This window comes from Onychomys torridus, chromosome 4, assembly GCF_903995425.1.
Source record: "Onychomys torridus chromosome 4, mOncTor1.1, whole genome shotgun sequence".
NCBI classification, from domain to species: domain Eukaryota; kingdom Metazoa; phylum Chordata; class Mammalia; order Rodentia; family Cricetidae; genus Onychomys; species Onychomys torridus.
In genome coordinates this window covers 50,852,173-50,875,522 of record NC_050446.1, presented here as the reverse complement: position 1 = coordinate 50,875,522, position 23,350 = coordinate 50,852,173, and the positions used below count along the sequence as shown (strand labels likewise).

At 36.6% G+C, this 23,350-nt stretch overlaps 1 protein-coding gene across 1 annotated transcript in view; it reads left to right on the top strand.

The window, feature by feature from the left end:
• Atf2 (activating transcription factor 2) overlaps nt 1-23,350 on the top strand; it is a 91,055-nt gene that overhangs the window by 46,499 nt on the left and 21,206 nt on the right. Inside the window, 6 exon segments of the mRNA XM_036184773.1 lie at nt 5,750-5,846; nt 8,825-8,943; nt 9,090-9,218; nt 12,782-12,960; nt 13,550-13,664; nt 16,322-16,408. Of these exon segments, the coding sequence (XP_036040666.1) occupies nt 5,750-5,846; nt 8,825-8,943; nt 9,090-9,218; nt 12,782-12,960; nt 13,550-13,664; nt 16,322-16,408 (726 nt within the window).

The following is a 23,350-nucleotide window of genomic DNA, read 5'->3' as shown; positions in this document are numbered from 1 at the left end:
TGAGGCAAGGGCAGGCTTTTTTTTTTTTTTTTGCCATAAAGAAAACAAATTCCATATAGAGTTTGTTCGATATCCATCATCCTCTTTGGCATAATTGATGCTTCCAGGAACAGACATGTCTCACTGTCAAGAAAAGTCTTAAGTTTTTAAAACATTTTAAAGGCCATATTCTGTGGGTCTTTGAAGTGTTTAAAGATTGCCTTCTGAAATATATCTCTGTATTACTTTGAAATCCTAACTAACATGACTATAAGTTTGCTATTATAGATGACTATTAATCTGTATTTCTTAATTATATATTATATTTTTAAATGAGCTGCATAAACATAATAGCCTAAACAAGAATAGAAATCTACACACCATATAACAAAATTAACTTTAAATTTGTATCAATAAACCAAAATCCATACTAATGTAAAATATGTAAAATTAATAGTTGTTTTTTGGACTAAAGTAGATTTAGTAATCTTCCTTCTTATTTCATCATCTCTATGTTATCTCCCCCTTTTTTCCGTTAGAAAGAGATCTTTGAATTTAACTTCTTTGTTTAGCTTTTTTTCTGACCTTGACCAATCACAACTAACCTCTAAACAAGGACAAACATTAATAATTTAGTTTTGGAAATATGGGCATAGTTCTCTAGACTACTTCCTGTTGATTGGGGATGCTGGTAATCTTTGGGGGACCCTGAGAAAATTCAGGGTTATGGTCAAGTCCTGACTGGAGTATTTTGTGAGGCCAGATCATCTCAACCAACAGCCTTGAAACTGTTCTGGATCCAGAGTTCAGAGGAAACTGAAGCAGAGGCACTCTGCCCATTGGAGATTTTTTTGGGGGGTGGAGGGTTGTCTTCCTTGATAAAACCTGATTTTTCTGAAGTCTGTCATTTCCTGTAGAAATAAAAGCAGAACCTCTTTCCCAAGGTAACATATCTTTTGACTAAATTTTGAAGTCAGGATATTTTTAAAATACAGAGGTTGGTTTAATTTAGAAGCTTTCATAATCAATGTCTCTTAGCAGTTATCATGTGTTCATTAATAGTCACAAAGTTTAAAGACAGCACAATAACATACAGTGTCCAGACTCTGTATTTTCCATCCTTACATGGCTTATTGTATTTTTTATTATTGTTTCTTTTTTAAGGACTTTATTATTTTAAAAGTATATTTTTTTAATCTAAGACTGTATATATTCTTTTTCTTCTCTCTCCCTAGCCTATGCACATTTTTTAAGCATACTTTGACCTGTTTAGAGGCTTTTTGTGTGAATCTGTCCTTATTGTGCATCTGTAACCTTTTCTATCTGAATGAGAAAAAAACTGTTGTGTAACTTAGATCATGGTGTGCTGGTGCTGGCTCCTCCCTCAGTTCTCTCAGAGCCTGGTCTCATGGCAGAAGAGGTAAGTTTACTGCTAGCTCTGGGAGACATTTTTACCCCCTAAAAAGCCAGCACTGGGTAGTATGCCACCAGCTGCTCATAAACACCATATAACTGTTTGGTAACAGGGCCCCTTAAAAGAGCCTCCCATTTTTTGCTATTATCACCGAGCCATAAAGCCTTAAAGCCATCTCTTAAAGGAATCATACCTCTGCTCACTGTAAGCAAACAGGCCACCAGAGAAAAGGCAGCTACCAAGAAGCCATGCTTGACTCTGTTCATTTGTGTCTAAAATCCTTTTTTAAGCTTTGTGGGTTAGGTTTTATGTGGAAATTTCGGCCACACATTAGAACACCATATGTAAACAGATGTTTCCTGTCCTAACCAACTCAGAGGCTGAATATGATTTACAAATGCTTGGCTGATAGCCCTGTCTTGTTACTAGCTAACTCTTACATTTCATATATTAGCCCGTTTCTATTAATCTTTGCATTGCCATGTGGCTCGTGGCTTTACCTGTCCTCTAGCATGTCTTCCTGGGCTGCTCACTGGCATCCCCTCTGACTCTACTCTCCTTCCCATCATTCTCAGTTTGGCTTTCCCACCTAACTTCCTCCCCAGCCACTGGCCTGTCAGCTTTTTATTAACCAATGAGAGTGATACATATTCATAGTGTAGAAAAGGATTGTTCCATAGCATCAGTGGAGGTATATGTGTGTTAATCAGTAACTTCTTGCTATTGAATAGAGTTGCTCTTTTGGTTTTATCGGAGACAGGGTTTCTCTGTGTAGCTTTGGTGCCTTTCCTATATCTTGCTCTGTAGACGAGGCTGGCCTTGAACTCACAGAGAGCTGCCTGGCTCTGCCTCCTGAGTGCTGGGATTAAAGGAGTGCACCACCACTGCCTGGCTGAGTTCCTTTTCAACTAAGGAAAGAGTTAGCAAAGAACTGTTACCCTGATGACATCAAAACTTATTTCTACCTATTTAACAAAGTTAAATAGTAGTAATAATAATATAGCATGAAAATAACTATAAAACCACAGAATGGCCGACTCTTAGGAAGTTAATTCTGGTAAAAGATGGCTTAGCATATAAAAGCACATGTCACAGAAGCCTGGCAACCTTAGTTCAATCCCTGGAACCCCTATGTAAAGATAGAAAGGAGAGAACCAACAACACATAGTCCTCTGACCCCTGCATAGGTATTGTAGTCTGTGTAACACTTCACCCCACCCCAATAATAAAATCTGAAAAGACATGGCCAAGCCCTGGAAATTTCTCAGCTATTAGAACCTACATTAGGGGTTGGGGATTTAGCTCAGTGGTAGAGTGCTTGCCTAGCAAGCACAAGGCCCTGGGTTTGATCCTCAGCTCCATTAAAAAAAAAAGAAAAAAAGAAAAAGAAAGAAAGAACCTACATTAATTTACTATGGACTCTACACCAATCGCCCTTCTCCAATCTGGCCATTACCCTTTTTCTAACTTTCTAAGGTCCTATCCAAAAAACTTTTTTTTTTACTTCCTTCCAACCTTGTTCATTGAGATATTATGCTCAAGCACTTGTTTTTATTGAGAGAAATACTTGGGTTTTGTATATGTCTGTTGTATTGTGCATTGGAGTTGGACTTTGTCTAGAAGAAATTGTATTAATTCAATATGATAAAATTGCCAGTAATATTATTATCATTATTCTTCAAAGTTTGTTCTTAAAAAACTTTTTGTCTAAAAAATAAATCACATAAATTATAAATTTTATCTCATCATATAATAGTTACTATATTAAGTATTTATTGAAAAAGAACCCATTTCCTTCATATATAAACATTTTTTCTCATTTTAATCAGATTGATTTTTCACTCTGACTCTCTAAGTTTCTTGTTAAATACACATTCCTCAGATGATTTCCCAAGGTCAGATTCACCTGTATTAGATACCAATATGAGTGTTCCTTCACATTAAAAAATGTAGCTGTGTATGTATATAAAGAATACCTATAATCCCTTTGTAACTAATAGTTCATTTGATCTTTGGATCTTGTAGGAGGGTTTATGAATATATAACACTTATGTTTTTGTCCAGTCACTCCTTTTTAACTTAAGACAGTTTGCTTTCATTTTCTCATTACACAGCCGACAGTGTTATTCTGTAGTATATTTGGTTAGTTGGTTAGGGTTTTTTGTGGTTTTGGGTTATTATTGCTGCTGCTGAGCAACAGACCTAAGGCCTTGTACATAGCACTTTACCACTAGACTACACCTTCAGCTCCAATTGCTCCTTGATATTTGTGGCCAAACTAATCCAAGCAGAGGACATTAGTGAATAAAAACTCTAGGTTAAATTTCCTGAGTTTTTACCTCTTAATTTTGATAACTTCATGGTTTCTTAAATGTGCCACTTATACCAAGATGAGTTTACAAGTAAATGCTTTAATGATTCCCTTCTATAGAAAAATCACATGGAGAGGTTCTGTGGAACCTAAGATGAATCTTATATGCAGGTACTTTTAATGTGGAATGTAAAGCATAGCACTGAGAATTTTAATCCAAGGATAAAAAGCAACAAACAATGTCAATAAGCTCTGCAAAGTGTTCGTTGTCTTAAGAGCTTTGTTTCTGGTGTGCTTGTTAAAAGAACCACTACTAATTTCTCAGGATTTGGGGAGGGCTCTCAAAAGGATAAAGTAATAAGAAGATAGCCTGAGTGGGAAAGAGTTGGATTGCCCCTGTGTCCACTGGTGAATGGATAGTTAATGAATGAGTAAAGCAAAGGACAGAAGCAATGGACAATTCTTTCAATATGGAGATAAGACAGGTTCTGAAAAAGTAGTAATGATTTCATACAATAGTGGTTAATTTTCTATTGGCCTTTATAAGTAAAGTACAGTGATTTTCTTTAATGTAGCTTAGTAGTTTTTTCCCCTGATTTTAAGAATCAACTTATTTTAAGGAGTTCCTTTTTTCAGTTAGCAGAAGGGTAGACATGAAGATAAGTCTATATAGTGATTGGCCAAATAATGAAATAATAATACTGAAATAATTTTATTGCATAATAAATAATAGTAATAAAAAATAATGGAAGTTCAAAGCATAATGGGCTTTGGTGAAGGGCTTCTAACTTGAAGCTGGAGGGTAGGAGAGAGGACTCAGCAATTAAGAGTGAGAGTTATTCTTTCAGAGGCCCTGGAGTTTGATTCCCAGCACCCATATCAGGTGACTCATAATTTTGTGGACTCCAGTATCTTCTTGCTTTTACAGACATCTATAGACACATACATTGAACATAAATAAAAATAAAATAAGCCTTTTTAAAAAATTGAAGTTAGGGGTTTGTGTGCAGGACTTAGGATGCTAATAGGTACTAACTAGGTGCCAGATTTCTTAAGTTAGACTAAAATTTCAACATTCCCATTTGTAAAATGATAGAAAAGAGTGGGGCTTGGTTTAACTTTTGAACCAGGAAATGGGCAAAATAAATGACTGGTTCTTATTTTGGGAAACAGTAGTGCTTGATAAGGAGCTCTTGGAAAGGTTGATTTCCAGACACATAGGTGTTTAAACATGAATGTGCTGTGTCACTGTTGGCATGTGGTACTGACCCGGTAGAAGGTGAGGACAGCTTTAAACATGCATACATTTTAATATGAGCTATGATGTTAAAAATCACTTTTGTAGATTAAAACAATTTGAAGTAAATTGATGTATCGTTTTGTGGTTGCTGTTTCTTTGCTAAAGAACACAGGAATTCTTTAGAATATAAAGCCAAATTTTTTCCTTTTTTTTAAATTTTCTTTTTTCTTTTTCTTTTCTTTTAATTGAGACAGGATCTTACTATGTAACCCTGGCTGACCTGGAACTCTCTATGTAGACCCGGGCTAGCCTAAACTGACAAAGATCTTCCTCCCTAGTGCTGGGATTAAAGGTGTACACCACCATGCCTGGCCTCAGATTTATTTTTTAATTTGCACAAGAGTCACATTTAGAATATTCTCAGTTAAAAAGTGGTAAGTAACCTTATATCTAAGTAAAAACAGTATTTTTGTAAAGTCTTTGAACTGTGGATTTCGTATTTCTCTGACATAATAAAAGATGAGTAATGGTCCATTTTATTAATTTTTTTGCCTCAGGTTTTATTTTCAATCTTTCAAATGAGTCATATACTATCATTTCTTATTCTTCAATAGTGGGTTTCTCTGATTATTTGAATCTAGTATGTATGTCTTTGTGTGCTAACAGTAGATCAATTATCTTATAGTTTTTAAGCTGGTATTTCACTGTTAGTGGTGGTTGTACATGTTGTGGAAATTGATATCCTTTTCAGTTTTCTTTGATCAAATTGAAAATCTTAACTGTATTTTAAAACTTTTTGCCACAGCGTTTTACCAACGAGGATCATTTGGCTGTCCATAAACATAAACATGAGATGACACTGAAATTTGGTCCAGCACGTAATGACAGTGTCATTGTGGCTGGTTAGTATATGCTTTTATTAATGGCTTATATACTATTTCACCCAGAATGTGCACAATTTTTGTGTATTTCTGTAAATACTATAGTTGGTGATACTCCAATTACTTCATTTATACTAAATGTTGGCAACATGTATTTACCCATTACGTTTCCATATGTTCTTTTGATCATTCATTTCACTTTTATGTGTGCTTTTCAAATAACCACTTGAAGTCAGTTTTATGGAAGTTAGTTAGAACCCTTGGAATATTTGTGCCTTCTACAGAGTGGACATTTACCTGATAATTAACTCGTAGATATTTAGTGTTCTTTTAGCTGTCACACATCTGGTTTTTAAAACTTTCCAAGATAGTAAATGATCAAGCACTTCCTGTGGAGCAGAAATATTTAGCAAACTTGGACATTATAATTTTGTTTAAAAAATGTTTTAAGGGTTGGAGATTTAGCTCAGTGGTAGAGTGCTTGCTTAGCAAGTGCAAGGCCCTGGGTTCGGTCCTCAGCTCCAGGAAAAAAAAAAAAAAAGAAATGTTTTATTAATAATACTCTGAAGCTGGCATGTAGATCAGTAGTATAGTGCTCATGCACAAGGCACTGGTTTTAATCCTCAGCACTGAAAATTAAATAAAATACTCTTCATACAGGAGACCTAAGTTCAGTTAGTGTTTGTATGTGTGTATGTGTGTCAACCCTGTAACCATGTGGTATCACCCTGAGCAGATCATTATTTTTCATATGTGAAAAGAGAAACCCCAATTCATGCATTAGCTTATCATCACTCTATCCCATATTAGCTGTTTTTGATGTTTCATATGTATCCACATTTCTATGTTTTTGTATAATACATAATTTCAGTATATTTGTTTCTTTTCTAAATAAATATTGGGGTAAGTTCTGTGTCATTTTACATATAATGTAGCTCTTTTTTCTATCTTAACTACAGATATGTATATCATGACTGTAACTAAAATTCTTTGTTTTGTGAAGCTCAGCTTATCCTATCTGTAGTTCCAGCATTAACTTGAATACTGAATAGTATTACTATTTTAAATTATTACTTGCTCTAGAGATCAAAACACCATATGCAGTGCTTTGGGAAGATAAGATATTGAGCCAATATCAGATGGCTCCTCCTGTGTGTACCATAATTTTTTTAATAAATAAATGAGAGGAAGCAAAAAGTTAGTGATTTGTTAAAAAACAACTTATTGAGGAGAACTTTTGACATATCCTCAGGACTGTTAGTAAAAGGACACAGAACAGTGAAGTGTGCACTTCTTTGGAATATGTAAATAAGTAGGATCACAACAAAAATTAAAGGACAGTAGGTAAACAAAATTACAAATACCTAGAAAGTGTTTTCTTGGATAAAAAAAGTCCTTGTTTCCTTGAGATTTACTGTGTTAGACATTCTCTCTGTAAACTTTTATCTCAAGAATGTTTTCAATTTGATTTCTAGAAATTACTTTTCTGATTACATTTAGTACAGTATAAAAATAGAACATATACAGTCATAGCATTTTTACTAACCTTGAGATAAAGAGTTTAACATAAAGTATAGATAGAATGCATGATAATCAAGAGCCCTAAGCAATCTGCATGTTAACCAATTGTGCGTGTGATGGCGTTTCTCAAGTCTGACGGTGCCAGCAATGCCAATGAAAATGATTCCGGCTTGCGCATTCCCAGACTCCTGCCTCTCCGTCTTGGAGGTTGTCTCCATCCCAGTCAGCGTAGACAAACTCTTTAGGATTGGACAATAGTCACTTATATTTGACTGATCTGAACTAAAATAGACTTAAGCCGATACATACCTACAAAACCTTTATTAAAATATTATTTTGGAGGTCTTTGGGGCAAAAAAATAGGGTATAGGTTAAAGATTAAATAATGGGTAAGATTATGTTGTAAGGACCCCTACAATAATTCTGGTATTGTTTACACTAAGACAAGCCGGCCTTATGTGTAACATGTATGATAAGAGAATTATTTTTGTTAAAGACCTATACACAGTCCATGTTAGGGGTGAAGATAAAATTGTAATACTCCCTATAGGAACTCAGTAATTAGCAAATATCTGACCTTCAGCTAAACAGATTTTTATCTTAAACCAGTGCTGTACTAATTAGACTAGATTCCATGTATGATCTCTAAAATTGCTGCCCTAAAATGCATAAAATGTGAATCAATTTTTAATGTACTACCAACTCTAATGTAAACAAATATCCCTCAAAATTATGACTAAATTGGAAGACTTGTAAATTTTGTTTTTTATTCATTTGTTCTACAAACAGTACATTAATAATCAGTTTATATGTTAACATACATATCAATGAGTACATATTCAAGTATAGTTGAAATAGCTCAGGCTGTAAAAAAGTTGAGTTCACATTCTTATTAATTACACTAGAACATTTCTTTTGGCATGTGACTTTTCTATATATACCCTCTCATCAGTTTTTATAATATGCTTTACTGCATAGTAGTAATAAGGGTTTTGTTTTTTGGGGGGAACTTTAACTTTTTTTTTCTTTCAGTAATTTGATGTAAAATTGTATATCAAAGTTCGTAATACATTATGAACAGCTAATTCAACATGCCAAGATAAAACATGCATGTGCGCTCATTAACTTTCTCTAAATTGTATGCATTTAACAGTCATAATTTTTGATGGTGTAACTTTAAAAAATTCTTATCACTGGGTTAAATAATAGTAATTTCTCCAGACTATGCTTTATGTCACTCTACTCAGAGTAGTACATTAAGCATAAAAGAACTTTTATGGTTCATGAAGTTGGGAAAATACCTTGATATAAAATAAAGCTAAACCAGATTTTGTTTGTTTTAAAGAAAGACATCTCTTCAAAGAGAGAAATAGCATGTGACTGAGTCAATGCAACTAATTTGTTAATTTGCTAGCAACATTTTAGAATCTTAGCATGATCTTTTCTATTTGTGTACTCACTTTTGACATTTATTTCAGATCAGACACCAACACCAACAAGATTCCTAAAAAACTGTGAAGAAGTGGGTTTGTTTAATGAGTTGGCAAGTCCGTTTGAGAATGAATTCAAGAAGGCTTCAGAGGATGACATTAAAAAAGTATGTTGTTAACCATGATGTTAAAGAAAAATACTTCTAATGGAAAAGAAATGATGGTTTTCACTTCCTGGTTTCTCAATAAATTGAAACATTTTGATTGGCCACATTTTAACCTTTTACAAAATTGTCTTTATTGTTTGCATTAGATGCCTCTAGATTTGTCCCCTCTGGCAACTCCCATCATAAGAAGCAAAATTGAGGAACCTTCTGTTGTAGAAACAACTCACCAGGATAGCCCTTTACCTCACCCAGAGTCTACTACCAGTGATGAAAAGGTTAGAACTGTGGAAAAGACTACCTTTCATAAAATTTAATTTTTGTACATGCCTTTATTTATTGTTTATATTCGTGGGTGTGCATGGCATGTGGAGGTCAGAGGACAATTTGTAGGAATCAGTTTTCTTCTTACACTATGTAGGCCCCAGACTAAAATGCAGACTAGGGAGATGGTTCAGTGAGTAAAACTTGTTCCCTAGGCCTGAAAGCCTGAAGTTTGATCCCCAGAACCCACACAAGAACCAGATGTAGTAGCACTAGTACCTGTAATTCCTTTGTGCCCTTAGCGGGAGGTGGGAGGCAGAGATGGGAAAAATCTCCAGAAACATATAGGCCTGCTACCCAGCTTACACAGTGCCCAGGAACTGTCACTCATACCCAAAGGTTGTCCTTTGGCCTCTATGTGTGCATGCCTGCACCCCCACACAACTGTGTACACATCCCCATATATTCATATGTTTCAGACATACACACACACCAAAGAAGAAACCAAGCAACCACCAGTTTAAAAAGTATAAATGGAACACTAATATAGGGCCCTTACAGGGAGTAGAGCTTACAGATTGGAATTTACACTGCAAGACTTAAGGGAGGGAGTCTCAAGTGAATATGAAGGCCTAGGACATTACTTGATACCACTGTAAATTTGACAAACCTTGTATGTAGACTATGCTAAGTGTACCTTTTAATTCTTTAAGTAAGAAATTCACCTGGCTTACTGTAACTTATAAAGTTCCTCATTTTTTTAAAACTTTTTGACTAATAACATTTATCTTGAATCACAAACAGATGGTTTATTTAAATACTTTAATACTATAATACTATAATACTTTATTTAAATCCTTACTTTGTACTGCTACTCCCCTAGTATTGAATTGAACTCATACTGGGCGGGTACCCTGCCACTGAGCTGCATACCCAGCCCCAACCTCAGAAATCTTAAAACTAAGTACATATTCCCTTTTATTAGAGATTTCCCCAAATCATAACTTTTTTTTTTTTTTTTTTTTTTTTTTTTGGAGACAGGGTTTCTCTGTGTAGCTTTGCGCCTTTCCTGGAACCTGCTTTGGAGACCAGGCTAGCCTCGAACTCAGAGATCCACCTACCTCTGCCTCCCAAGTGCTGGGATTACAGGCGTGCGCCACCACCGCCTGGCCCCCAAATCGTAACTTTTAATGATATATTAATTATCCTCATCTTTCTAAACATATGGTCATTTCCACATTTATTACAGTTACTATAGATCCTGAGAACAGTTTTATTTCCCCGCAGAGCATTCCTTCCCCTTTACGTTTACTAATTTTCATTCATTGTGGCTACTTTATCATCTTCTAGGGGTGCTCCTTCTGCATTCCGTTCCTTTAGGTAGTACATAGTCAGGCTAAGTTGTGTAAAATCAGTACTGGACCTCCTTCTCTGTTTTAATTTTCTTTTAGGTAATCCCAAATTTATACCAGCCCAGGTATCCCTCCTGATTGTCAGACTTGTATCTAGCTCTGTGTTGGCATCTCCTTTGCTATGTCTAGGGAACATCTTATTATGTCTGAAACAAAAGCCCTTAATTCTTTCCTCAATTTTCTCTTCTGAGAACATTTTCTCCGGCCAGGCATGGTGGCATATTCTTGTAATTCCTGCACTAGCAAAGTAGTGTCAGTATTGCAAGTTCAAGGCTAGCCTGTACTACTAAACAAATTTTAACGATCCTACTCCCCTCCCTGTGCAAGACCACTCCTGCCATCCCACCCCCTAAAAAGAAAGAAAAGTCTGTATCTATCTACTTACTAAGCCAAACATTTAGGGGTCACCTTCAATTCTTTGTTTTCTAACTTGACCTTGAAAGCAAGAACAAATCTTAGGAGATTGATTTACAGAATCAGCTTTGACTCTTCCCCTGGTGTGTTCAGTGTCCTTGTCTCAGCTCTCAGCTATGTCACTGACACCCTGCTTCTCTCCCTCCCTACCTCCACTGCTGAGAGGGAATCCAGGCCAAGGGAGTTCTTCTCTAGACTGCTCAACAGTACTGATCCCTTTCTTTGTCTTGCAAAACACAGAGTCTCTTTCTGTTGCCCAAGCTGGTTTCATATTAATGGTCCTGCTTCAGCTTCCCAAGTTGCTGGGACTGCATGTAGGTAGGTGCATGGCACCATGCCAGGCTAAAACTTGTTTCTAACCTGCTTCTGTATCTAATCTGTTTTCCTTAGGTCTGCATGAGGGAACTTAAAAGTTCATTGAGTTGTTCTTTGCCTACCTTGAAGTCCTTAAAGATTTGCAATTTAAGAAAATTTATATTCGTTCCTCTGATTTCGATTGAAAGGCCTCTGAGTTTTGACTCATCTCTCCATCCATCCTCACTTCCTGCTATTCTCATCAAATAGCCCATGGATTTTCCACCTAAAATTGTTTCCTTCACCTTAGCATGTTCTCCTCTTGATTCTTTCAATATCAGATCAGATTTTTTTTTCCAAGTTTTTCTTCCCACACTATTACATTATCCAGCTCTACCTTATCCTCTGCTAAATCCTTCCATTTACCATATTATTGTTGAACATTTAACTTCTACTGTGTTGGGGAGTTTCCTTGACTGTTTTACTCATTTATTATCACTCTGCTTACAAGTTCTTGAGTTTTAAGTTTCAGATGTACTGAAAAGCTGTAGTTAAGAATGTTACCAATTTCTCCTTCCAAGTATCTTAATAAGACTTTAGGTAGCAGCATAAAGGCTGGTTCAAAAGAATACACTAGTTAAGGAGTGCTGGGTAAGGCCCTCATCTCTCTTTTGTAATCTGTAAAACTATGGGGAAATAATTTAAGAATCATCCTGGCTGATTCATACATTCTATTTTCCTTCAGTTTGGGAAGCTCTCAGCAATAGTTACTAATTGTGTATAATGTACAATGCCAGCATTACTTGGTCTTTTGATACTATCTGAAACTAGAAAACATTTTTAGTAATTTAAAAATGTCTTAAAAACTTGTTGTTGTTTTTCAAGACAGGATTTCCCTGTGTAACTCTGGCTGTCCTGGAACTCACTGTGTAGATCAGGCTGATCTCTAACTCAGAGTTAGGACTGCCTCTACCTCCCAAGTGCTGGGATTAAAGGTGTGTACTACCACTGCCTGGCATCTTAAAACATTTCTAAACACCAAATTTGTTTAAGTCATAATCCTACTTTGCTGGATCATTTTCTTGTTTATGCATTATAATAAGCAAATTGGATAGGGCAATCCCTTCTGGGTTTTGTTTTTTGATTTCTGACAGTGGATTGTGTTTGTATTTCTCACAGAATCATTGCTAAGTAGCCTAGCCTAATTTATTTTAAGCTGATAGGAAGACACTTTGAACCAAAAATGCAGGCTCATTTTTTAAATTTTGAGGATTGCATTTGAACTTTACAACTGTATCTGAGATATTTTAATTAGCTTTAGATATTAATTTCTTTGGAGAGTCATTAAGTATTATCTAGTGGTTGCTTTCAGAAATGTGTTACATTCTGTTCACTGAGGTACATAAATTAACTTGCATTTTTAAATACCACCCTTTATTTATCTTAAAATTAAATAGGAAGTACCATTGGCACAAACTGCACAGCCCACATCAGCTATCGTTCGTCCAGCATCATTACAGGTTCCTAATGTGCTGCTCACAAGTTCTGACTCAAGTGTAATTATTCAACAAGCAGTACCTTCACCAACCTCAAGTACTGTAATCACCCAGGCACCATCCTCTAACAGGCCAATTGTGTAAGTGCTTCCAGCCAGTTGCTGACTGTGTGTGAGTTGTTAGGGTCTTCTTACTATGATTTTTCCTAGGATATTTAATTTCTTGAGTTTGTGTGTGTGTGTGTGTGTGTGTGTGTGTGTGTGTGTGTGTGTGTGTACACACATGCGTGAATGAGTGATCTGTCTTGGTTTTTGGAAACTTTTAATATTTTTTTTAAATAATATCTAACATTGGAAAGTAAATATCTAAATTTTAGCTAAAAATAGACTAAGTTTAAGATGGTCTTATTTTTATGCTATTTGACACAAAACAAAAGCTGTTCAATTACAAGATGACATCTGTCTCAGTTCTTAAAGTAACTCCCAAGACTTTTTTGATGAGAATTTTTTTCATTTTGCAAATTGGAAATTGAGGATTTTCCCCAGGATTTTTTTTTACATTCCTACATGGATTATGCATTTAAGATGCAATTAAAAATAACTAAGTTTTGGAATTTGCCTTTTGGATGTTAGAAAACTTATTTTTAAGTAATAAGAGGAAAGAGACTGTTATTGTCCAGAGGTGGTTGGTATAGATCTTTACACCTTTCCCTTGTTTTGTTTTTCTTAGTCCTGTACCAGGCCCATTTCCTCTTCTATTACATCTTCCTAATGGACAAACCATGCCCGTTGCTATTCCTGCATCAATTACAAGTTCTAATGCGCATGTTCCAGCTGCAGTTCCAGTAAGTTGGAAAGTTAGACCATTTAAGTCTTTGTCTCGAAACTGGTCTTGGTAAAATAACCAGAAAATATAGTTGAACTGCCTGATTGGCTTACTATATAGAATTTATCAAAATGCTTATTAATGGGTAATATTTATTCATTGATACTTATACTGTCCTAGACAAACATAATTGGATTGAAAGCATTTTTCTGTACCCCACACACACGTTTTCTATATTTTTGGGGTACTGTTTCTTGATTCAGCTTTTTTCAGTTAGACTAGATTTATGGAATTAAAATATTTCCAATTTCTTATTTTAAGATATTCATGTTGGAATGCTGTCACATATCTGTGGTGTTTATAGTTCTTCAAAAAACACTCTTGTCCTTTATGATTACATGAAGTTTACAGAATTCCTTTGATGGCCCATGCATGTAAAGGTCTAAATATTTCTATCTAGCCTGGTTGCACATTATTAATCCCAACACTCAATAGCAGAGATGGGAGGGCCAGAACTTCAGAGCTAGCTTCAGCTAAGTAATAAATACCAGGCCAGCCTGGGGTACTTTGTTACGAAAAAATCCGAAAGAAGTTTTATGAGGGACACATTAAATATACAAATTTTAGAAAATGGAGAAAAGGTAATTAACTATTGAGTTGTCTAGTGAACATTCAAAAAGACATTGGTGGAGATGATGTGGTTAAGAGCTTGTACTGTTCTTGAAAAGGACCTAAGTTCAGTTCCCAGTATACACTTTGGGTGGCTCACAACTGTCTATAGCTCCAGCTCTAGAGGATCCCACGACTTTGGCCTCCATGGGCACCTGCACACAGTGCACATACCCACACACAGATAGATACACATACACATAAATGAAAAAAATTAAATCTTTATAAAGCACAGATTTGGAGTGATGAAAAATTAGAAATAGTATTTTTCTTATCCTCATACTTCACAAAATAGTTTTATTCATACTTTTCAAATTAGTCTTCAACATTTCACTTTTCATCCTGAAGAGCACTGTTAGACATCTAGCAAAGTTGTCCAGAACATATTATTTTCATTTTTCCTAAATTATTTATGATACAGCATGTTTTGAATCTCTCATAATAATTTCCTGTAAAGAATACTTCATGTCGTAATCACTCATATAATGTTATGTTTTTCTGGGGCCAGTGAGATGGCCCAGTGGATAGACTTTGCTACTGAGTTTGACAACCTGTGTTCCAATCCCCGGGTCCCACCTGGTGGAAGGAGAGAACCAACTCCAACAAACTGTCCTCTGACCTCCATATGTGTGCCATGGCATGCATGTGGGAACATATATACAAAATAAATAAATGTAAAAAACATTTTTAAGTTTTATTCTGTTATTTACATGGATATATAGTGTTGATTCATAAGTAATAATCCTTAACTATGTAGCTTTTTGAGGTTATTTTTAAAAGCCTACTTATAGCAGCATTCTAAAATTTACAGTTTAGATAAGCTCCTTAGCAATATTAGTGGCATACTAAGTATTAACTTTATTTTAAAACTCTTCCTTCCTTCTTCCCTCCCTCCCTCCGTCCCTCCCTCCCTCTCTTCCTTCCTTCCTTCCTTCCTAACTCTGTAGACCAAACTGGCCTTGAACTCACAGAGATGCACCTGCCTCTGCCACCTGAGTGCTGGGATTTTCTTTTAAGTGATCTAAATATCCAAATTAATATTGATTGAGATAATTCCAAAACATTTTGTCTTCTTAAATAGAACCTTGTTACTCAGAATGCATTATTTAAAAGACTTAGTGAAGACTCAGCTATAAGATTTGCTTTCTCTCTTTTTTAAAGATATTTTTGAAGCAAGAAATATTCTTGCATTGCATTTGAGATAAAATGGTTATCCTTTCAAATGTGCATATATTGAAAGCAACTTGCAATGAAAGAAGAGATCAACCCTATTCATGTAACAACTGCTAAAGTGAAAAGCAGAAATGGCAAAACTTGCTTTGTTTTTGTCAGGGGCCACTAGCGTCTTTGTTATTACACAGTATATTAATATGTCAAAGTGCATACATTTTAGAATAGTCATATGTTTATTAAATCAAAGTTCATTTTGAAATTATTTTTAATTCTTATTGTCACCCTTTTGATACCCTTTTAAATACAAAATTAGAATGTAAGAGATAATGTACAAATTTTTGCACCAGTCACTTTGAATATTATAAGTTTATAAGAAGGAACTGTTAAAACCAGGCCAACTGACAGGCCTGTGTCATTTAGGAGGCTGAAACAAAAATATGCAAGTTCAAAGCTAACCTGAACTACAGAGTGAGTTCAAAGTCATCCAAAATAACCTTATGAAATCCTGTCTCAAGAAACAAAAGTAAAATGATGGCTAGTGATACAGCTTTGTAATAGAGCACTTAGCTCACATGCACAAGGCCTTGGGCCCAATCCTTGCAGGGTAGGGTGGGAAACCCTGGAAATTAGTGTTTCAGAGAAATTGACAGATTGTGAAAGATAAGTCAGTTATATACAGTTCATCAGAGTTCAGTGCAAATATATAATCAGCTGCAGCTAAAGTTTTGAATTTTCTAAATTCAAAGGTACAAATTATAATTGTGTGCAGTAAAACAATGTACATATTGTTTGGTAAATACAGAGTCAAAGTTATTTTCATTATTTGTTAAACAGCTTGTTCGACCAGTCTCCATGGTGCCTAGTGTTCCAGGAATTCCAGGCCCTTCCTCCCCTCAGCCAGTCCAATCAGAGGCAAAAATGGTAAGCAAGGGGTTCTTGTTTGTTTATTGTTTTTGTCTTGAACATTTATTAAGGCTCTCAGCCTCTGCCTCCTTCTCCCTCGTCTGTCTCCATTAAGGCCAGCATTTTATAAAGTTGTGGGCTGTATTACATTATGGAAGAACTAGGAATTTTGGAAAAGGAAAGCTTCCATTAGTGTAGTGATTGACTAAGGATGCTTTAAATATAAAGGGTGAGCTGGGAACAAAATTCTAGTTTTTGTCACTTTTCACCTGGTTTGGGCTATGGCTTTTAAACTCCCCCTGGTGGAAGCTCTGAGTATTACAGCTAAAATTAAGTAGAAACTCTGAAAGCAGTGCTGAACATAACTTCTCCAAATAGTTTGCAGTTAGGAAACATTTCATGTGATTGAAAGGAATTCTTTTTCTTTTGTGATTTCAACATTAAAAGTTCACATTATTTAAAAAGATAAGCTATATATTAGGAATCCGGAGATAAGTTTTTATTTTAGTTCTCCATCCTTTGGGTCTTTTCCCTCATATAGGCTAGGCAAGCACTTTGCTACTGAGCTACATTTTAACACCCTATCTTTTGTTTTATTTTGCAACAGGGTCTCACTAAGTTTCCCAGACTAGCTTTGACCTCACTTTGTTCCTCTACAGGCGTAGAACTTGGGATCCTCTTGCCTCAGCTTCCCTAGTGCTAGGGTTAGGTTCTGTACTGCTAGGCCCAACTTGACTTTCATTATCTGAAATTCAATTTTCTTATCTGTAAAGTAGGAGGAGTAAGCTTTTATTCCTGGAGTTTTTTTTTTAAGATTTATTTATTTATTATCTATACAATGCTCTGCCTGTATGTATGTCTGCACACTAGAAGAGGGCACCAGATCTCACTCTAGATGGTTGTGAGCCACCATGTGGTTGCTGGGAGTTGAACTCAGGACCTCTGGAAGAACAGCCAGTGCTCTTAACCTCTGAGCCATCTCTCCAGCTCCTATTCCTGGAGTTTTTCTTAACTCAAATCCCATTAAACTGTCTTAACTTTGACAGAGGCTTTGAAGTTTCTCATATTTACCAAAATCAGTGTATTAGACTCTCTGTGGTCTATTAATGATACAGTGATAATTTTTCTTATTATCAAATAATACATCTTAGAAAATAATAGATAAGCACTGCTAGATTCTTTCTTTATTTGCTTCAATTCTTTGTTGGGCACTATGGCAATACAAATTTGCACATCTAAGAATACAACTTGTTATAAGGTTTAGTTTTGTTTTTGTTTTTTTTACTGCTGTATTCATTCAAATAATCAATCTGAAACTTGCACATGATAACTGTATAGAACTTGCATATCACTTGGATAAAGGATGATTGAGGTTCATAAATGATCTGGTTCCTAATTGTGGGGAGAGAAGGATGCAGATGCCAAGGGAGGCAAGCTTCCACATTGTTAACCCTGTGAGAACAAGAGTTGAATCTTCTTTATTTAATGACAGAAACCTTCACTAGGGAGTTCTGTTATATATTTTCTATTTAAATATGGTGTGTAAATGGCAAAATTGGGTTTAATTTGCCATATGTGCAGAGAATAAAGGCTGCGTAGAGTAGGAATGAGAGGAAGGGCCTATTGAGGTACATGTGCTTGGATGTGCTTTCACATAATCAGTATAACTTTTATCCTACAAAGGGGCTCAAGAGGAACAGACACTAAGGAAATTCATTTGACTGTAAGAACCATAATTTTAGCATCTCTTTGAAGTTAACAGTAAATCTTTGATTGAAAACCTAAAAATATAAGGGGGAGTCAAAATGACCCACTTAAATTTAACAATCCAATTAAATTTCTTACTAGAGTTTAGCTAATGTAAAGTAGCCATATTTTCATGATTGCTTTTTTTAGTTGGAGTAAATATGTTTTTTCTCAATTTTGATTTAAGTAAAAAACAAAATTACTTTTTAAATTTTGTGTTTGCTCACATGTAAGTGAATATGTGCATCCGTGCATGCATATGTGGAGGGCAAAGAGGACGTCTTGTGGCCCTTCACCTCACTTTTTTAGACAGGACCTCTCACTGAATCAGGAGTTCAGTGTTTGAGCTGGAGTGGCTAGCCAGCAAGCTCCTGGGATCCACCTGTCTCCACAACCCCCAGCACTGGAGTTCCAGGCACATGGAAGCACTTCACCCACTTAGCCATCTCCCTAGAGTCTTCTCCCACTACCCCTACTTTAATATTTATCTTGAGATTGTGGGTGTGTATTTATGGATATGTGCTCATAAATGCAGGTGCCCACAGGGGTCAGAGGCCCCAGATCTCCTGGAGCTGGAGTTACAGATGGTTGTGAGCCACTTGATATGGGTGCTGTTAATCAAATTTGGGTCTTTTGGGAATGCAGTACGTGTTTTTAACTGCTGAGCCACATCTACAGCCCGTTTTTATTTTTCAGTGGCAGAAATTTTTTATGTATGCAAGATATATAAAAATGAATAGGATAATATAATAATAGACTACCATGTACTGATCACTCAGCTTCATTTGTTAGTAATTAATATACTGTCATTTAGGTTTTACCTATATCTAACCTCCATTTAATAGTTTCATAGATTTTAATGTAAATTTTGTATATATTGAAATGAGTCACTTTTAATAGCAAAGTTCTGGAACATATGTACATTTCATGTAATATAAGCTGTTATTATCATATAGACCATTTATATATACCCAGAAAGTTTTTCTAATTGGTCATCTCTTGTGGTGATCTATTGTGTATCAAATAAAGTTTGCCTGAGGATCAGAGGACAGATCTAGCCACTAGATTAAACATAGAGGCCAGACAGTGCTGCCACACACTTCTAACTGTAGCACTCAGGAAGAGATTGATCTAGTCTAGGAGAGAAACAGAGCCAGGCAGTGGTGGCACACACTTTAATCCCAGCACTCGAGATCTCAAGCCTTTGCTACCAGTATTTGGGAAGCACATATGCCATTAATCCCAGCACTAGGAAGGAAGTGATATGGCTGGGCAGAGAAAGCTATAAAAGGCCTGAGAAGACAGGAACAAGAGCCCTTTTGGCTGAGGACTCAGAATCTTTCAGTCAGAGGATTTGTGGAAATAGGACCTCGCCTTCCATTTGGCCTGAGGATTTGGTAGCGGTGAGAAGTTTCTCTAGTGGCTTGTTCCTTTGTTTCTCTGATCTTTCAGCATTTACCCCAACATCTGGCTCTGGGTTTTTATTATAAGATCTATTAGATATCATGCAACAATCTCTGTTTTGTGGTTTGGCACCATAACTTCTAGTTAGTATATATAGACTCATACACTATTTTGTGTGCAGCTTAGCATATGTCTCTGAGATTTATTCATGTCGTTAAATATATCATAACCTACTTCATTTTATTGTAGAGTGGTATTTCATTATGTGAGTGTACCACAATTTTTTGGTCCCATTTTCTCAGTGATGGAAACAGTTTCCAGAGTGAGCTATTGTGAGTAAAGCCACCATGTACATTTTGTTGTTTTCTTGTCCTGTAATGTCTCTGCACTTAGATATAGAGACCGAATCCAGGGCCTCATAAATGCGCAGCGAGATCACTGCCGCTAATCTGCACTCGGTGCCACATTTTTAGTGTGTGTCTCTGTGGACATGATTGTTTGTATTTTCTTGAACAAATACCCTAGGCAGACACACCTTGAACCTTTTCTTTTTTCATGAAACCCAGGCAGACCTCAAACTTAGTAGGTAGTTAAGGATGACCTTGAATTCCTAACCCTTCTGCTTCTACCACCTAAGTGCTAGAATTACAGGTATGTGCTTTATATGGGGCCAGGAATCAAACCCAGAACTCTGTGCATGTAAGGCCAGCACTCTCCCAACTGAGCTACAGCCCATCTGTTTATAAAAAGTTTTTCTCTTAATCTACAGCTTGATTTCTCGAGACAAGTTCTCACCCTGTAACCTAGCATGGCCTAAAACTGAAGTTGACTCAAACTTGAAGCCGTCTTTCTACCTCAGCCTTCCAAATACTGGGATTACCTATCTTCCCCCTCCCTCCCTCCCTCCCTTCCTCCCACCCACCCTCCCTCCTTTCTCCTCCCCTCCCTCCTTTATCCATCCCTCCCTCCCTCCCTTTCTTTCTTCATTTTTGTTGTTTTTTGAGACAGGGTTTCTCTGTGTAACATTCCTGGCTGTCCCGGAACTTGCTCTGTAGACCAGGCTGGCCTTGAACTCACAGAGATCCACCTGGCTCTGCCTCCCAGGTGCTGGGATTAAAGGCGTGCGCCACCACCGCCCAGTTCACTTTTACTTTTCTTAAGGCTATATTTGTAGTCTTAATTTTTAAAATGTTCTTTTTCCTAATCTTTTAGCTTCTTACAGTAGAAGCCTATGTCATTTATTGAAAACCTTTTTACTTTCTATTGTAGGCATTTTATAGCTGTCAGTTTTCTTGTATTTACCAGTTTTGATATACTACATTTTCATCATGATGAATCTTCTAATTTTCCATATGATTTCTTTGGCAGGTGGGTTATTTAGAAATGCATTACATAATTTTCACATATTTGGGGACCTTTCCACTTACTTATTTCTTACTGATTTCTGTTTTAATCGTGTGAGAAGTTGCCATCTCTGGTGATCTTCAAGCATTTGATTTACAGCTATTACATTCCCTTACTATTTATTTAACAAATATTTCATGGGTACTAAGACATTGTCCAAGCAAGATGCACAATAGAGAGTTTTCTTGGATACATTTCTAATGATCATGAGATAGTCTAGAGTTTTATCATCTGGAATGGAATTATTGAATTATTTTCAACACCCAGAACATTAGGATTGTATCCTACAAATGAGATATTTGGGTTTTGTTGTTTTGTTATATTGATGCCATTCATGATGGCTTTTGTGCACAAACATTGTAATTCAGAGACAACTTTTAAAAACAATTTCCACTGAAACACAGTTTACATGTATTAAAATTACAGATTTGAAAACAGCATTCTATGTAGTAAACTTGTGACAGTTGAAAGGAATTAACCAATAGTTTTAGCATTCCATCTGAAGAAGGTTGCCATTGAGTTCCTATCCTTGCATACAGGACTGTCTTAATTATCAAATAAATGATTTCCTGCATCAGAGGTAGAACATCACAACTTGCTTTCCAGATGTATGAGTTCCCATTCACACCCCTAGATCTATGTAGTATTTCAAACAATTGTCACTCTACCTGTCTGTAGCTCCCACTTCAGTTTCCCTTTTACTATGCTTAGTTGGATTTTGCTTTGTTGTTTTGGTAGTGGTGATGGTTTGCAGTTATCTGAACACCACACTTTTTTTTTTCCCCCAGAGACGGCTTTCTCTGTGTAGCTTTGCGCCTTTCCTGGACCTCACTCTGTAGCCCAGGCTGGCGTTGACCTCACAGAAATTTGCCTGGCTCTGCCTCCCGAGTGCTGGGATTATTTATATTTTATGGGTAGAAGTGTTTTTTGCCTGCGTGTATGTTTATGCACCATATGTGTGCAGTGCCCAAAGAGGCCAGAAGAGGACATGGATCCTCTGTAATTGGAGTTACAGACCGTTGTGAGCCTCCATGTGGGTGCTGGGAACTGAATTCTGGTCCTCTAGAAGACCAGCCAGTGCTTTTAGCTGCTGAGCCATCTCTCCAGCCCCATGTCTGAACATTTTAAAGCATTCTGTTTGAGTTATCGATCTCTCAAGAACTTACTTTACTGCATTGGTTTTAATCTGTCCGTATCAGACAACAGGGGCTCTAACTCCCTAATTTCAGATACCCACTGCCTACACTTAGTATATGTTTGTGTCTACTACAGATACACCATTTTTATATTTTGTTTTTCTGCTGAAATGTGCAGCTCATGCTTTAAAAACATTTTTAAAAACTTTCAAGTCTTTGGGAAATGAAGAATGTAATACAGAAATAAATAGAAACTCATAATTTTTATCTGGCACTTTTTAACACTATAGAACAACTCCAGGCTTTGTGAATTTCTATAAAATTACACTAGATCTCATGAAATTTAGGCTTAAGGGATTTGTCATTAATCACATAAACCATAGACTTTACTTACTTTGGTTGCTTTGAGACAGGGTTTCTATGTATAGTCCTAGCTGTCCTAGAACTCACTCTGTAGACCAAGCTGGCCTTGAACTCATTAGAGCTCCACCTGCCTCTGCCTCCCAAGTGCTGGGATTGAAGGTGTTTACCACCACCACCCAGCTAGATATTTATTTTTTATATTACTCTTTTAATAATGCAACTTGTTTGAATGTTCAGGTGGAGCTCCAGGGGGTGTTGCACGAGCGAGAATTATTGAGACCAAGATTGGATAAAGCACAGGGACAAATAGCCAAACTAACTGTTGTGGAAACACATGAACTATGAACCAATAGCTGAGGAGCCCCCAACTGGATCAGGCCCTCTGGATAAGTGAGACAGTTGATTAGCTTGAACTGTTTGGGAGGCCCCCAGGCAGTGGGACCTGGACCTGTCCTAAGTGCATGAGCTGGCTGTTTGGAACCTGGGGCTTATGCGGGGACACTTCACTCAGCCTGGGAGGAGGGGACTGGACTTGAAGCTACCAGGTTGAGCTGAATCCCTAGGGGAGTCCTTGCCCTGGAGGAGATGAGAATGGGGGGTGAGCTGGGGGTAAGGCGGGGGTGGGAGGTGGGGGAGAGGACAGGGCAATCTGTGGCTGATACGTAAAATAAATTAAATTATAAAATTTTTAAGAAGTTGGGAAAAAAAAAGATGTGAATCACCTTTAAGTCCTGTTTCAGGTTTAATAAAGTGAGTTTCTCCAGTGTGGCTTCTTTAAGACCTGTGTGACAAACCAAGAAATATCTTTGCACACAGTGGGTAGCCAGTAGTTTTTCTGCAGGGGGTTTCTACTAAAAGCTGACAGAGGGCATCTTGGCAACTGTTCAGAAACCTACATTAACTTAGC